This window comes from Falco naumanni, chromosome 4 (assembly GCF_017639655.2).
Source record: "Falco naumanni isolate bFalNau1 chromosome 4, bFalNau1.pat, whole genome shotgun sequence".
NCBI classification, from domain to species: domain Eukaryota; kingdom Metazoa; phylum Chordata; class Aves; order Falconiformes; family Falconidae; genus Falco; species Falco naumanni.
The window spans coordinates 38,083,454-38,101,550 of NC_054057.1; the positions used below are offsets into that span (position 1 = coordinate 38,083,454).

The 18,097-nt window shown below is 40.8% G+C and overlaps 1 protein-coding gene across 1 annotated transcript in view; it reads right to left on the bottom strand.

Annotated features, from left to right (window-relative positions):
- Window positions 1-17,139, bottom strand: part of LOC121086868 (pituitary tumor-transforming gene 1 protein-interacting protein-like) — a 33,375-nt gene extending 16,236 nt beyond the window's left edge. The window contains exons 1-4 of the mRNA XM_040591252.1: window positions 16,965-17,139; window positions 10,529-10,581; window positions 6,219-6,327; window positions 2,299-2,407 (exon numbers count right to left, since the gene is read on the bottom strand). Coding sequence (XP_040447186.1) covers window positions 2,299-2,407; window positions 6,219-6,327; window positions 10,529-10,581; window positions 16,965-17,091 — 398 coding nt within the window. The 5' untranslated portion in view covers window positions 17,092-17,139. The remainder of the gene's footprint in view (window positions 1-2,298; window positions 2,408-6,218; window positions 6,328-10,528; window positions 10,582-16,964) is intronic.
- Between the last annotated feature and the right edge of the window lie 958 nt (window positions 17,140-18,097).

The window sequence follows — 18,097 nt, forward strand, 5'->3', positions numbered from 1 at the left end:
CAGAAGCTCCCATTCTTGGGGACCCTTCTGCAAAATTACTTTATTAGAGATCTCTGTGTATTGTAACTCTGCAATAGTCTCACTTTGCACTGGTGTTGCAAAATATAAAACCATCAAATAAATAAAACGCTGGTACAGGATTTGTAAAATATATTTCTTCCCTACAGTTAAAAAAAATTTACATATCTTCTGGTTTCTAGACACTTTGAAGCAATTGAGTTTTGCTTCAAAATTCAGAAAGTCTGAAATTATACAAATTTAAAAGTAGTTGTTAAACTAAAGAAGTCAGACAGTCTATTTAGCATAGTTTCATGAATAGTTATACCTGAAGTACATGGAACCAGACTCTTAAAAGTCCAAATACAAGATTAAAAAAATAATGAACTGAAACAACACACCAACAGTTATAGGATTCCTGTGGTAGGGATGGACTCGGGTAAGCCAGCTATTTTACTGTTGTGGGGATTAATGCACCTAAGTACTCCATGTTCAAGGAAAAGATAAGTGCTGGCTTCTTAAACATGGAAACCCCACAGCTGAAAAAAAACCCCACCAACACCTAGAAGAAATGCTGATGCTTCTGCAAAGCAAGGTTAGACCCAAGATCTGAGACAATACATCTAGAGTCAGTAAAACAGATTAATACAGCATTTCTACAATTTTTCCTTCTTCCAATTCATTAAAAAACAAAGCTTCTTTTGTGGAAAAGGAATCCCCAAAACGAAGGAAACTGAGCAAAAGAATTCCTGCTGAGAATCAGTGGTTTTAAAGCCAGTAATATATCAGGCTTCAGTGTAATAATACATCCTGAAATAAGCTGGACCCCACTCTGACAAGACCTTTAAATCCTCTAAGTGTCAGAAGATTAAGCTTGACACCTTTGGAGTCCTGGCATAAGATGACTTTCAACTAAACCTCTATTTTTAGAATTAGATGTTACAGTACTGATTGACAACTTAGCTACTAAAACTGAAGTCTGGCACAAATCTCTCTTTCACAGGAATCAAGCTTTATTTGTTGGCATGTCAGCCACAGGGGACTAGCTCAGTTCTTCTGCAGAGGACATTGGCAGATCTTATGTAAAATCTAAAACAGTTCTATATGGCTTCAGGGCTTATCAGCACAGGGCTAAAGTGTTATCAGTTTTTGCACTGAGACAGATTTGGTAGACCAGTCTACCAGCAAAACAGGTGCATGCATCTTCCTCAGGGAAGAGAGAAGGGAATGAAATGTTACAATTATTTTCTCCTTTCTTAAAGCCACAGATGGACCATATTTCTCTGGCTTGAAGGTCAGCACTAAACACTGTACAGCTGTGGAAACTCTTTAAAAAAACATCAAACAAGAACAATTAATCACAGGTCTTTGAAACAGTACAGAAAGTATTTCAGATCAAGAAGTAAGGTCCACATTTTGTGTACACAAGAAGCACTGAAGGACAAAAAGAACAGTGCTAGCTGAAACTACACTGCCCAGAAACCCAGACTCTAAAACTTCAGCGATAGAAGGAAGCATATTGTGGTGTCCCAATAAACAGGGCTTTCCAGGTATGTCATTAAGGAATAAACACTGATCACTTCACATGGCAGCACTGACTCACTTTTTTCAGCTCCTCATCAACTATTTCCCTCCCTTTGAAGGATATTCGCCAGTTGGAGGACTTGTAAAACTTTGCCATTACTGGCTTACTTCTGCAAGATCTAAAGAACACTTAAGTTTTGCAGTGTTACTTTACTTGAAAGTAAGCCACTTTTAGTAACTTAGAGCAAAAAAGCATCATCTTACATTTAGATTTTGTTGACTTGGCAAAGGCAGCTAATCACTTAGACACTGTCTGCTGACAGATCCTAGGGCAAACTCTGAAGCATGGACACCAAGTGCTGTAGAACACTTGCGCAGTTACTCGTTACCCACCTGGTCCCTTTTTGCTGTAACATGTGCTTACCTTGAATGAAATTATTTGTTCTGTTATCACAAAAAGCAAGTATTTATTTCATGAAATATTTCATGTCCACTCTTAATAAGGAAGTGTAAAATGTAGAAGGGTAAAGCAATAGCTTAAAGAGCACATCTGTGATGGTATCACAGCATCACTTCAGTGTCATTCCAGCATGATTTCCAGGGTCATAGTACCATCGCTAATCACCTCTTTCTGTTATGTCTCAAACAAATAAAGCAAAGTGACCAAAATTGCTTCCAAATGAAAAGATTCTTAGTATAGCGGAGAGTAAAAATTGTAGGTAGGTAGGGAACACCAGCACTCAAAGTTAGTACAGGAAACAAATAAGACGTATTTACCTCCTGGAACGCTTTCTGCAGTAACAGCAGTAACAGCAACAGACTGCTACAGACACCAGAATGAGTCCAGCTACAACAGCTATGGCAATAATCAAAGCCTCAAAGTTTACTGAAAAATACGAATATATTCAATTTGTTAGACTCCAGCATTAACATTTTTTTTCCTGATAATTCTTCCCCTCCTTCCCAAGCACTTTTTCATCTCTGTATGCACAAAAAACCCAAACACACAATTCTGTGCAACTACCCCAGTTTAAACTCACCGTATCACATTTGATTTTTGCTGCTATGCATAATCTACACTGAACAGATATTATGTAAAGTTACCCTTTACATATACCAAATTATTAAGAGTCACCCTGTAATATTTGATGTTACCTACTGGTGTGATGCCACAGTTCTGTTCTGTGTTTTTAGCCAATGTACAGCATGAACAAAAGTCACATGGATTCAGCAACAGTGTACACACATCACATGTAGCAGAGAAAAAGCAAAATGAAGTAAGATGAAAACGTCAGAGGATTTGAAAAAGCAAATATAAAACTCCCCATAAAACTTCCTAAGTCATCATCTACGTCCAATGATTAACAAATGGGGAGGGGAGTATTATTTTAAAAGCATACACTGTAACAACTATAGCTGTCTAAACCAGGACAGGACTGCATTCATAAAAAAGGAATCAGAAACCTGATTTCCAAGGGGGGGGGGGGGGGGGGGGGGGATAAAATTGAGGCCCTAGAAGAAAGCAAAGTGGGATGACATAAGCAAAGCTAGATGCAACTTTGAGGAGTTCTGTAAAGGGCAAAATGAAATCAAGGAAGTTGTTACAACAGTGATAATGAAAACTAAACACCTCTCCCCACACCGTCTATTTTAAAGCATGATGGGGTGAGGGGGCAGGGAAGCTGTCTCTCCTGTCTTCTCCCACATAAATCCCTCTGAACTCTTACCAGATTCATCAGCTTCATGCTGCTGTAATAATACAAAGTGCACATGCACTTTTTACTGCTTCAGGGTACTAGTGGTAAGAATCAAATTTAGAAAGTGAAGTTCAGAGGGTCTGTCCTCTCTAATCGCATGCACAAACCAAAGAGCCCGTTACTTTTCTACGGGTCTCACCAACTCATGTCTGGCCAAGGAATATCCTTCACAGATCCTGCCAAAGATTAAATGCCAGCAAATATTTTTGCTTCTGTGTTGTAACTTACTTGGTACAGTTTATAATACAGATTAATATACAGTTTCTACTTACAATACAAAAGTAAATTCTGAACATGTAAATTCTCAAAGTAACATGTTTCACCATACCACATTCCTCACTCTGTTACTTCCCTGCAGGTTCCAAGGAATTAAATATACTCCATTCAGTGAAGTAAAAACAAAAAATTGTTTTAATCTCCATTTTAAAGTATACTATTTAATTGAAGCAAAAGAATATATTTTGAACCTATTAAAGTGCAGAAAGACTGTCAGTTTTCAGTCTGCATTTCTGTCTCCAGTATTTTATTTGCTGACCATTCATGAAAACCAATACTTTGTATTACATTGCTTCTACAGTGTTCTTTTTTCTTCACTGCTGCTTAATAATCTGTCAACATATCTTATTCCATATAAAATTGTAACTGGGAGCCAGTCATTTGTTTTTGACTTTGAGAGCTACAACATTCACCTTCATTTTCAGCAACAGTCATCTCTTCATTTTATTCACAAAAAGAAAAACACATCACCATGCTCACAAGGTAATTAATTTTCTTGCTGTGTCTGAAGGGGACAGTCTCAGTAAGACTATATATTTTCATGGCATGCTGCTGCATATAATTTGTAAAAAAAATAAATCTATTACAGTGATGCATATCTGGTTTTTTTTTTACGATTGGGTTCTTTATTCTTTTCCCACTTTTACTTTTTTTGCTGAGCGTGCTCCATTACAAAGTTTTAATTCTGTGTTTAAGCGACATTCCATCTAGAAAGAAACGGCACCCAAGGTAGAAGCCATTTCTATAGCAGGAGTAAACTGCCAAGAACACCCTTAGATACCAGTAACCACTGCTTTGCAAAAGGACATGCATTTCTGTGCTGCGTGTGGCTGAAAGTTAGCGTTCTTCATAGCAGCTGGTATGATGCCATGTTTTGCACTTCTGGCTAAAACAGTGCTGATCACACCCCCATGTTTTCACCATCTTGAAGAGCATCAAGATATTCTTTCCCCCCCTTCACTCCATTCCTCCCAGAGAACAGGGCTGGAGGTAGGCAAGAGACTGGAGAAGTCAGGAGGGGACACTACCAGAATAGCTGACCCAAACTGACCAAGGGGGTATTCCACACCATGTAATGCCATAATCAGCAATAAAACCCAAGGTAAAGGAAAAAGTAAGTGGAGGGGCTATCTGGCTTCCAAAGTGACTATTGTTTAGGAACTGGATGGGCATCTGTGGGCAATGGTAAGCGATTTCCTTTACTTGGTCTTTTTTTGGTCGTTTGTTTTGGTTTTTTCCTCTCCTCCTTTTTCCTTCACATATTAAACTGTCTTTCTCTCAATCCATGAGTTGTTCTATATTCTTTCCCCATCCTGCTGGGGCCAAGGGAGGAGGGGAGTAACCAGCTGTGTGGACACTTAGCTGTTAGCAGCAGTCAGGTCCCCACACTTCCAGAAGAAGTCTGCTAAACATTTCATAGTACCAGCATTTACTAATACTGAAAGCCCGCTTTCCAAAAAAAAAAAAAAAAAAAAAAAAAAAAAAAAAAAAGAAGCTTTCTCAGTGAAATTACATACCTTCTATAGCTCTAAAATCTACAAAAGCCTAAGCATAAATGCTTTCTCTCAAAAAACAAAGCACAGAGCCCTTCAGCTAAGAACTAAAGAATTTATAAAGTTCTCCTGTACTCTACAATCTAGTCCCTCTGTTTGCAGAGTTTATATGAAGTGGTAGTGTTCAGAAATTTGCACACTCCATTTTTATAGCAAAAACCTATTGCTACTCTAATTTAGACTAATCTCACTGCACTGTGTTAACTTTCTTCTAATTCTCAGCTAACAGTCAGGGATAGTTCATCCCCACTTGTTCGTCCTTTAGCCTCCTGGTGTTCACAAACAAATACAGGGAAAGCAGCAAGCCTTTGCCTTGCTGGACTGAAGCTGTACTTTTTATATGACCGATATCTTATTTATTTTCTGTTCCAGTCTAGTTTGACTTCAGATCTGTATATAGAGTGTTGCAGAAATAGCTCTAAAGACTTCACCCCAACGGCACCACATGCACTGTACTATTTTGTAATGCAACATGCAAAGCAAAAAGAAATCTAAGAACAATTAAATGATGCAGTACTGCAATCTACAGCAGCACACAGCAGCTTCCTTTTTAATCTTAACTGTGTTGCCTTCAGCACCCATAGACCATTTTTTTTTCCAGTTGTTTAAGCAAAAATAGCATTTAAGAATATTTGGGTGGCTCCATTCCTGTGGTTCACTGCTGCCACCGGACTATGCTATACAAATTGTGGATCCAGGCATATCATTCAACATTTTAAGAAGTTTTAGAAAGGTTAAGAATGGTCACCATTTGTCAAGAGGTAAACTACCTTATTTCTTTGTACCTCAGAAGTATGGTTTAAGAAACAGATGAATCCTGACTATGTACATAAAACACTCTGAATATTCCAACATCACTGGTTCCCAGTCTAGACTTTACTGTCAACAGAACTTCACTACATAGATGTTTTAAAGCCACTGGATCAGCATAACTACACTGGTTGTTCACAAAGGACCCTTAACAATAACTGTAAGCCCAGAAGATTAGAGATCTGCCCCCTCCCCTGACCCCTCCGAATAAATCACCAGGAAATAGCTCTAGTAAACTGTAGTCTTACTTTAATCATACTCATAAATAATTCTCTACAGCAAAAGTAGAATTAGTACCTACTCCAGCAAACTCCCCATCGAGCATTTGAAAGGGAACATAATGAAGACGGTGGAATAATGCTTCTTACAGGGTAATCAATGCAAGTGTTGTTTGTGTAACACCAAAGGCACTGTGAAAAAGAAACAAAAAAGCCAAATTACTGATCTTCAAAAAAAAGTTTACAATTTAGTGCTCCTGTCCACAGGCAGAATTCTTAAATGAATACAATACTGTACAGATATATTGAAAGTGTTTTGTAGTGTAAAACCTACAGAAGTCCTGGTACAATTCCTAAGTAAGCCCAAACTGAATCGTGAGTAAGTATATTTTGTACTTACAGGTAATAAACATTTACACTAGCCTGAAAACATTTGGGAACATACTGAGGTACTTTGGATACCTGATGATAAAGTGGCTTTGGGTTTAGAATTACTGAAATTAACAAGAAATACAAAAACAGGAAGCCAACTGTTCATAATCTTAACACACCTGGCAACTTTGAAGAATAGAAATACACCTACAATCTTACTTCAGCCCTGTATCATGACTATCAACAGAAAGAAAACAAAGAATCCTTACAATTCTACAGGAGATTTTGCAGCAAGTTAGTAAAAGATAAAGCCTTATCCAACCTGTATCGCAAAGTACACTGGGTACCTTACTTGTGCACACTTACGTATCTGGATATTTTTAAAATTTAGACTTTCTTACATGTATTATAGTTACAATAGCAGCACAACATTTCTGCTTTTTATGCCACCACTAAGCATCAAGCATAAGGTTTGGGTTTTGTCTGTTAAAGTAAATGCTCCTTCAAAATTCCTTTACCATACAACTCTGCCAGTGAAGAAGCTGTGGATAACATTAAAAAAAAATCCTTGATAGAACAGGGTGTTTTAGGATTCATTATAGAAATAGAGATGTTCTTGATAGTACTGTTAGATAAAGAATAGTTCCTGGATGAGCTGTTTTACATCCTCAATTGCATAAAGTCTGTTATCTTGCTCTAAAGGGATAGAAAACGTTAAATACAAAGGAAACTGTTTTGTAGTAGATACTGCTCTCTTGAAAAGAGTGAAGAGACAAGAAAAATACATTCGTATTTTGTAGCTGGTAGACTGTACAAGTCAAACATACCCATAAAGACACATCAACAGAAATAATTAAGAATGTAGAATAATCTTTGCAAAAAAACAGCCCTCCTAAGTTTTCATTTTAATCAAGGATGTTAGATAAGAACATGCTTATTTTTGTTGGATCAATTATTTAATAAGAATTAACAGTTCTAAAATAATGACTATGAAGGGGCAGACTAAAAGTCATTGTTAAACTTTGTTCAAATGTAACATTGAGCCTGTTTTGAGTAGGAGGCTGGACTACACGGCTCATGAGGTCTCTTCTAACCTGAATGATTCTATAATGCTGGTGACAACTACAAATACAGAAAGGCTGACTGCATCCTCTTATCTACTGCTACTGCATCTAACCACTAAAAACATGAGTAGCCCAAAAGGCAGTATCTGATACAGCTACTGATTGGTGCAGAGGCTAAAGGAAAAAAAAATATTTCAATTTAATCATTCCCAATTCTAAGAATTGAACTAATTGTCAAAATCAAGTCAGAAAAAACAAAAAAAAGCCTAAATACTCAAGGGTGATAACCTTAACTTCAACACTCATCTACATAACCTAAAAATTGAAGACAGAAGATATTCTGTTTGGATGTCAATCATATCCTCTGCAGAGTACGCCAGCAAGCATGTTCACATTCTGATAGATATCACTGACTTTATTTTAGCAGTCTCACATGGATAATGAGGTACAATATGATTTAATTCAGTCCATACTCATTTTAAGGACATACTCTCACTATTAAAAAAGATAGTAACTATGAACACAAAATGAATGCTTCTTTCTCTATAATCGGATGTATGCAAGTGACTGTTATCCCCACCTTTCCTTCAAAAAAATGGACTGTACTTCTTAATCATGATTTACTATAGCAGCTGTTAGGTCTTTTTTTTTTTTTTTTTAAATGCTTAGCTTGCCTAAAATCCATTTTCCACAAGAACTTAGGTTCCATACACTTGTTATTAGGACAAAGATGAAAATGACAAAAATAAATAGCTGAGGGGAAAAGCATGTTGGGAGACTACTCAGAAGCTGAAGATGACATTTTGGAAAACACTCCAGAATGCTGAGGTTCTGCACATGCACACAGATTCTAGAATGTAGTCTTATCTTTTACTAGTACTTGTGCTAATGTATTTTGTTTTACACAGTCATATGGAGTTAAAGGGAAAGCTCTCAAGATGTTAATCAATAGGTATTTACACATTATCCGTTACCAGATAGAGTTCACAAATTTCAATACACCTGGTAATCTACTAGTTATACCAGTAAATATTTCCTTGAGGTAACCACACTGAGTTTCAGGATTCAACAGCTCTAACCAAACCCCTTATCTTTTATTTTTTAATGTATCATATTGTAAGGAATGAGATGTTACACCAACAGCACACCTCTAAAATCACCACTGAGGACTTATTGATAAAAACACGAGAAAATAAGTATTCATCAATTCTAAAGACCAAGACAATTATAATTATGATAAACAAAATTTAAGCCTTTTGAATTAGAATTCTATTTAACTGCAGTAAATTACTACATTTTACGGTTTGTTTGGAATTGTTTTTATCTATTTATCAAATGTTTAATTTTTCTTTTTATCTGCTATCTATAGTATCACCAGTATGAAAACCAGGGGTTTTTTTCTACTGAAGCAAGTAAACAAAGTAATTCAGCAATGTGTTGCTTCTGTATTGCTCACACAAATGCTAATATATGTCCTCTGTAGCCTTTTCTTTAAAATGTTTGTGCAAATTGTCTGAATCAAGTCTAAACTCCTTTCTTCAAGGTTAACACTGATGCTGTTGAAGCAGCTGCCCTAAATCATCCATCAGTCACTGGTTTGACATTCCAAAAATGATGTATCTATAACTCTGTTAGTGTCTTCAGTACAAAAACACAGCTAAAGTATTTATTTCTCTCCCAAGGAGAACACAGAACTCTCAGGTTGCACTCATCTATCTGCAGCAGCAGCACTTATTTGAAGTGACAGTCACACCAGTGGTAGGGCTGCACATCTTTAATGACCCATATTTTCCATTTCCTACTTTATACTTTTGAAGATGAGTTCTTTACACAATGCCATGCTTCTGATGACAAACATACAGGTCCGATAACACACAGTAACTATATCAGTACAAGGCAATTACTATTTTTTCCCTTAAAAAGCCAAGAGATGCATAAAAAAGGATGGAACAGGTAAGTTCAGATATTTCTCAATTTTCCCTTGTGAGAAAGTTTTGTAGTAGCTTATGAAACTTAGATTCCTGAAATACTTCTTTTCAGTAGCATCTGAAGTTAGAATTCAGGGCAATCTCTCACTTCAGATGTGGAAGTTTCTTCTACTCTGCAGAGACAGACACCTTTTGCATACATACTTACCACAAACCTTACTGTGAAGCTAAAAAGGTTTCCAGTAAGGGACAGAAGAGGGGCTGGGGGAAACCTATTGTTTTAGTGTCTACCTTATAGGTATAGTGTATACCTTCTCTTTGGAAGTCTGAACACTTCGCTACCAGAATGGTGACCTAGCCTGGCAGTCTTGAACACTTATGGTCTGATGTAGTCAGTGGAGATGCCGCGTCTGAACACCTACAAAGCACTGATCCAATCTACCTCAGCTAAATGCACTGCTGGGGGCATCTCCAGAGAAAGGCATTTCTAGTTTATTTACATTAATTTCCTAGTTCTCCTATTCAGCACACAAGAAATGCAAGGTGTTTTAGCCACATAAGATTCAGTTTATCTAGCCCTTTCATAAGATGGAAATTTACCTAAGTGCTGTTTGCAAAATGAGGATGAGTCTAACCCAGCAGCAACATCAGCTTGCTCAGTCACACTACGGATGCACTGAGCACACGCCAAAACTGGAAGCTCAGATTCTACAAAGTCTGTCCTCTCCAGACAAAGGAGAGGAACACCGTGAGTGAAAAATCATGGAGCAACCCTGGCAAAGTGAAAGCACACTGGCATCCAGTGTGACAGAGGGGAACCAGCACACCAGCTGACTACCATTTAAAAAAACCAACAGATAATAGAACTGACTGATCTCGACTTCGACTTCCTCTTATGACAGGTCATTTGACTAGATTCACCACTAAGAACAAAACCAAACCCCCACCAAACAGCCACACATGCCCTAACAATCCTATTTCATATTAAGTGGAAAAATCATCAAATGAAAAGGATGTTAAAAATCTTACCGAAACATTTTTTAAGCATTCTTCACAGGACCTCCGAGAAAACTCTGAGCATGCTAGAAAGAAAAAAAACAAACAACACAAATCACAAAGATTCTGTATTTATTTTTACTCAGTAACACCAACCATTTAACATAATGTTTAGCTTATCCCCCCCCTACTTCTAGATAACAAACAACAATTTTGACTGAAGTAATGAAAGTGCAGTAATTCCATTCCATACAGGAGAACTGTAGCAGAGATATGAAGCATTTAAGTATGAGCTCTGGCATAGTTAGGGAAACAAGTCAAGCTTACCCTTAACTTCAATTTGCTTTCTCCAAGGACAACATAGGAGATGTAACCCAAGAGCCTCCCTGTACCTCTGCTGAAATTCTAAGACTTTTCACTTCCACTTAGAGAACATTCCACGTTTTGGAAGCCTAGCGAAAGCTGGCCCTTGCCTAGGGTTGGTCCTCATCCCATAGATACTAACCTTTCTCTGGGGCAAAAAAGTTTAAAGATAAAGCTGTCCAAATAACATGATTTTAAACAAGTACTTCCAAACATAGGGCACAAAGTTATTTTGTAGGACATCAACAAGAACTCTAACAGAAGTTTGAAAAGCCAAATGATACAGGAATTCGTATTTTCATTGGATTTTTAAGAACATTTTCTACCCCAAAAAAAGAAAATATTTACTGGTGTTCACATTCCCAGAAGTTTCTAGCTGAAGGCTATGACTCATTGAGAAATACTGCATGCTTATTGTCTTAAGACCAGTCTTTCTTATCCACAACATCGACAATCCGTTGCCCACAGGACCGCAGCCATGAACCACTTGACAGATGAGGGGGCGTCTCCTCCCCAGGTCTGAATCTGGATCTTTCTTCCAATAATTGTAGTTCCTATGATCATTTTTAATACTATTTAATGAAACTAACTTTTTATCATTTCAACTGATAGTATAAATACAATGGGAAAATGTCTCAAAATCAGGAATCCAGTTCTACTTTTAATGGACAACTGCATTAGTCACAAGCAGGTATCAATCTGAGGTAAGTTATTGGCATGTTTTGAGACCACCATGTATTTCAGTATTTTCATAATTCAATATTATACTTTCTGGTACTAGTTTTCAATATTTTATGTACCAGCATATTTTGCTTTAATTAATATATCCATATAGAAAAAACACTTAGAGTTTATCTAGTACGAATTAACATTGTTACCAGTACCAATTAAATGAGAGAAAGCCTAAGTGTAAGGCCCATGTACCAATTCATGGGAAAACCCCGTGAAAAGCAGATTCAGAAATAGCTCTCAGATTAAACTCAAAAACTTTCAAATGGGATTATTCCACATGGAGTACCACCATGCTTATTATAGGAATACTTATTTACATTTTCAATTTAAGATTTAAACACCAAAACAAAGCAAAATTCCAAACATAAATTAGCAAGGCACTGTCAGAAGCATGCAAGTACACCAAGGACTTCTGAAAATGTGGTTACATTTTCAGTAACTGAACCATCTACAGCAAAGTGAAAAAATTTAACATTCCTTAGATTCCTATCAAGGGTTATCTCATAAGCTTTTCATGCCCGACATACTACAGCAGATAACCTATACTGGCATCTAAGCAAAAGACAGGGACTTAAATTATTTAAAAAATTGGACTTATTTATGCTTAAAAACAGTATAAAAGTCTTAACGAAAATACTTCAAAATACATCATCACAACATGTATCTCAAGAATCAAAACATCTTTATGAACTGCTGCCACAGAATTTAACATTATTATGAGTGACGGAAAAAACCTGTATTTTTTTCCATTCTGCTTTCTATTTTTCTCTGGGTCATAGAACTTAAAAGATACATAAATCTGCCACTAGTTAGGGTGTTCTCGACAAGAACAGAAGATAGAACAAAACACCTCTCAAACTGGGAAAGAAGAAAACCCTAAATATCCTTTCCAAACCACTTTGCTAAAGCATTGTGTACCTGCATATTAAACAAAAACAGCTTTGGATTTTTTTATTATTATTATTATTCAAACAGATATGAAGTTGACAGTCTCCCTCTGGTATTTCAAGGGATTACTGTATTATGTTTATTGGGGAAAAAATAAATGTAAGCCGTAACAGCACTATCAACAAAAATTCCCATTATATTTTAAACACTATTTATCAAACATAACTATTCCTCCTATACTAGTATATAACATCAGCATTAATCACTTAATATGTAATAAAATCAGAAATTATTTTTACATACTGTGGGAAATGCCACCTTGAGGGGGTGAATTAGAGAAAATTGGGTCCTAATAGAAGCACAGTATTACAGAAAGCTTTTTTAGGGTAAAATACAGCTATTGCCTTCAGGATGGTTGGCATGCACGGCATCTACATCCCCACAGTTCCCTAAGCAACACATCCTGCCAGCTCAGCACATGCTGATGGGAGTGACAGACGGTGGAGCCAGGATGGAGTGGAGTGGAGACACCGCAGCCCTGCTTGTTGTGCTCCCTGCAGGAATGGGAACTCGACGGCACCACACAGCTGATAAGCTGCATACCAGTTGTCACGTGAAGAATCCATGAGACGTCCGTGGCTGAGCCAACCGCTGTGGTGAAATGACTTTCCTCGGATGAAACAACTTCATTGGAATACTAACGCACACCTCCCTCCCAGAGTTACCTGCCTCCAAGGTAACACCTCACTGGGCACGGGACAGCAGTTAGTGGCAACACGTATGACTAGAGTCACTCAAGCTCCACCTAAATGTGATGGAAATACACTGGTCCTGGACTGAAATAAGTCCAGGGCACAGTGGAAATTGTTGTCTAAACTCCCAGATTACCAGACTGATTCAGTGTTCACAAAGCTAGGTCAGTCTGACTCGCTCTGAAGTTGCTGTGAATGAAGGGACTTCTAATCAAGGTGGTCACCCTTGGGGGAGCACGAGAAATACAGAACAGACACTGAAAAGAACACCATCATCTAAGTCACGCGTTCAAGTGAAGAAAGCTCTAGCTATGAGAGGAAACAGGATGATAAGGTGTTGCAATCCACTGACATCAACAGAAAATTAGCTGAAAATAGGACAGAGATAATTGTGGTAGTGGGAGATCACAACCTCCAACTCAAATAGCCCCCCTTAAGGAGCACACACAGTTAGCAGAGAACTTCAGCAGCGCTCTCTGAGGTCACGTACTGATTTGCATTACAAGGGAGAAACTTGTAACCAATCCTATGCACGATGAATGAATATGCAATATACTATGAAGTATAAAAGGTGAACAGATGAGGGGAGAAGTTGGGGAAGACTCCATCGTAACCTCTGGGGTCAGTCCACGGGCTGAACCTGTCCTCTCCCCCCATAGGGACGCCTATTGGGTAACAACTTTGTCTTATGCGCGCTCAATAACTAACTCACACTGGCTGTTATTAGTGATTACACTTTAGTTGTATATAGTTTGGTCGTGTATCACTTCAAGCTTGATTTTGCAGACAGTCTCTATCACTGTGAATCACGAACCTTAATTTTTCATAATTTTGTATTAATGAGAAGTGTTATGCCGGAAACTGTTAGCGTTAATCCTTTGTGGACACTAGCGGTTGCCAGCAGTGGGTAACATAAATCAAATAAAGTAGGAAGACCCGCTGAGGGGTCCCCCTTATGCTGTTGGCATGTTTCCCTGAACAAGGCAGTCGAATTGCCCTACGATTCAGTGAAGGGTCCCTGTAATGGGACACTGACAAACTGGTCAGGTGCAAGGGTCTCAGCTTTCCTGGGGTGCTGACAGACAGATCAAACACCTGGGGCGGAGGGAATCTCCACATACACACACCCCATATTCACATGACACACACCCCATATTCACATGACACACACCCCATATTCACATGACACACACCAAGAGTGGTTTACCAAGCAGTGGAAGCATTACTTTGACAAGTATAATTTTTACCAAAACAGTTTAGTGTAACACCTTGTTAAGTGTAACTGTATGAAGATTATATTCTCACAAGATAAGAAAAAGCTATTACTGTTCATGCCCTAGAATGCTGCTTACACACAGAGGAACTACTAAGTTAAGTATGCACCAACTACCTGTACAATCTCACTTTCTGGGAGACACACTCATGGACCAGGTTAACTGCACTAACACAGAACAATGGCTGCTCCTCCACAAAATAGAGATAACACATAATAACACTGACAATAAAACTATTTTGTTTAAAACCAGCTTTCCCCCCCCCTTCAATATGGATTTTTGCATGAAGTTAGCATATTGCAAAAGGTTTTTAGAAAGTTTTTTAGGAAGACAAGGCTCTATACCAGGATACACTAAGGACTGATGACTGCCACGCAACCTTAAGATCAGTGAGGAAGAGGTGGAGCTCTTATTATTCCACTAAAAAACAACCCTCAAACACCACAAAACAGCACAACTGCTCAGACAATCAGAAACCTTTCAACACCAACACCGAGGTTATTCTCAGCTAGTTTAATTTGCGCTCTGCCCCCCTTCTCAGGGCAACACTGCTCTTCAAGTTAAACAGTTGTTCCCTCCTACTGGTGTAAGAGTACTTCCTCCAAGTACTCTTTATTCTTCAACCTTCCACCTGCTCCAGCAATTAAAGCTGTACTGTTGGTATTTTCTGAAACAGGGAACAATACAGCCTTTGTAACCCTGCTTTGTGCCAGTCTAGCCCTGTGTAAAACAGGTGCTGAACTTGTGAAATATTTAGCGGGATAGCACCCAAGGTCCCACAGTCTTGCAAAACTACCATAAAACTGCCATCTCTCTCTTCACCAGATCATCACTTCAGTAATCAATATGCATTTTAGTGTCATCCCAGATGGCAACTAAGTACTATGCAGCTGCTCACTCACACACCCACATCGGGATGGGGAGGAGAACTGGGAAAAAAGGTAAAACTCAAGGGTTAATAACAATTTAATTGTTGAATAAAAATAACACCCAGAAGGAGGGAGAAGGGGAGACGAACAAAATCCAAAAGGAAGGGGAAAAAACCCTCAAGTGATGCACAAGTGCCCACCACCTGCTGACCAATGCCCAGTCAGTCAGTGGCCCCCAGCCAACTCCCTCCAGATTATACACTCAGTATGATGTTCTATGGTGTGAAACATCCCTTTGGCTAGCTCAGGTCAGCTGTCCTGGCTGGGCCTGAGAAACTGGGAAGTCCTTGACTTAGTATAAACATCACTTAGCAACAACTAAAAACATCAGTATGTTACCAACACTATTCTTAAACCAAATCCAAAACACAGCACTGCACCAGCTACTAAGAAGAAAATAAAACTATCCACTTTTTTCAAACTGTTTCAATTTAAGACCAAAACAGTATTAAGCATATGGCATAACAATCCATCATGCACTTTTCACTTTACCCTTATTTCTAATATTTGTATCTTAAAGATATCTTTCTGTATAGTATCATGATCCACTTTCACATCAACAACCGGTCTCATGAAAAAACTTCTAAACTCACATAACTATGTGAAAACTTCTTTCCTAGGGAGTCCATAAGCAACTCCACTACTAATTCAAACCAATTTTCAGCTCCAACCAAACTTTGGTTTTATTTACGTTTCTCAGAACTACTAGAAAGTAACCAATTAGCTGTCAGAGAAATACTGACAGCTCCCTTTCTCTCCTGCTTCAAGTTAGCTGTCTCACAAAGCTGGATACTTCCTTTTAAAGTAAAAACCCTTCCGTAAAGAAATGAGGCACCGCAAACTGGACTCTAAACACACACGTCAAGGTCCACTTGAGATACCCTGATGTAACGCAAACTAACCTGACGTGCACCTTTCCACTCACATATGTTAATGGCAACCAAATCCGAGGATGAGCTTCACCAACTGAACTCTAAAAGCAGCGACGCGACAAACGATTGCAGAAGAACAAACAGGATGGCACGAGCATCTCCATCAGCTTCTCCTCCCAGGCAGCAAGTCAGGACACAGAAAGCCGAGGCGGCCGCCGTCTCCGTGCCGCAGAACCGCCGCTAACGGCGGGGCGGGCCGCGGTGCAACCCCTGCTGCCGTCGCCCCTTCCCTCGGGCGGCAGCCCAGCGCTGGCCCCCCGGCAGGGCTGCCCGTCCTCCCCCGGCGCTGGCGAGGAGCGGCTGCCGCCCTGCCGCCGCACGGAGCCAGCCTGCGGCGAGGACCTGGGCAACTCCCGAGCTCCGCCAGCTCCCCGCAAGGCGCTACCGGGCGGCGCCGGGGCCTGTGAGCCTCGGGCCGAGCGAGGGCCTCCGCCCGCCGCGCCCCCGCAGCCGCGCCCGGGGTCAGGCGCAGCCCCCGCCGCGGAGACACAGGCCGAGCAGGCCCCGCCGCCCGCGCCCCCGGCCGGGCCCCTCCGCGGGGAGGGAGGGAAGGAAAAGGCGCCGCTCCGCGCCAACCCGCGGCCCCCACCCCTCCTTACCCCGCGCCGGTGCTGGCGGAGCCGTGGCGGTGGGGGATGCCAGCCCCAGCCCCAGCCCCATCCCGGCGCGGCCCCACAGCAGCACCAAGCTCCGCAGCCACAGCGGCCACAGCCGAACCGCCGCCATCGCCGCACCGGGCACGGGCCGCGCTCGCAACAGGACCTGACGCTGCGCAGGCGCCAACTGCTCGCGGGGCGGGGCGGGGCGGGGCGCTGCCTGTGGCCGCCGGGCGGGAAGCCGGGGGGCGGTGTTATCGGCGGGGGTCTGGGTCCCGCGGGCGGTCCGGGGGTGCGTCCCCCTCCGTGAGTGCCCGGTGCGTGCGGCCGCGTCTGTGTGAGGCGCTGAGCTGCGGCTGCAGGTTCGGTGCTGTGATGTACCGGGCCCTTTCCCCTCTGGCAAGGCCTCTCCCTTGCTGTGTGGACTCGTCCGGCCCCTGTGAGGGCGGGGAGGTGGTGAGGGAGTCACTTTTTCAGTGTCCCTTTGTCAGCGAGGGTGGTCAGCAGGCTGCCACGTCCAGCAAAGCCAACAAAAGTATCCCCACGTCAGGGCCCGCCAGAGACAGGAGTAAAGAGATGAAAGTGAACATGAACGTTTGCCGCGATCTTCCCATTTTAAAAGGCTAACGAGGTGCTGGTTTTCTGCAGTGTCCCACCTCTCAGGGCCCTAGAGAAGCACCTAACATCCTCAGAAGCACCCAGGGGTGTACAAAACACCCAGATGGGGCTGCACGATATGTCATAAGAATGAATAAAACAGACCCCAAACCCTCTTGAGATGGCAGAGTAAGGACACACAAGAAACCGGGGATCTCAGTGGCCCAAGACAACTGTGGTTGGCACCAAACCGAGCCTTTAATGGCCAGTGAAGTGGCATACCTTGCCATGCTTTGACAGCCAACCGCGCTTTAGCTACGTGGTCCTACAACTGACCTTTGTCAGCTTCTCCGTGATGGTGTTCAGGAAGGGAAAGTTTGATATTGGGCAATCAGGAGCCAAAGTACTGGTGCAGGTGGTTTTAATGCTGAATGACTCTGCTCCAAGTAGGAAGCAAGCACTCCCTCCAAGTACGGCACTGTTTCAGTCGCGGTGACTCCAGTTGCGCATGACCTTCCTTCTCAAACCCGGCAGCATTC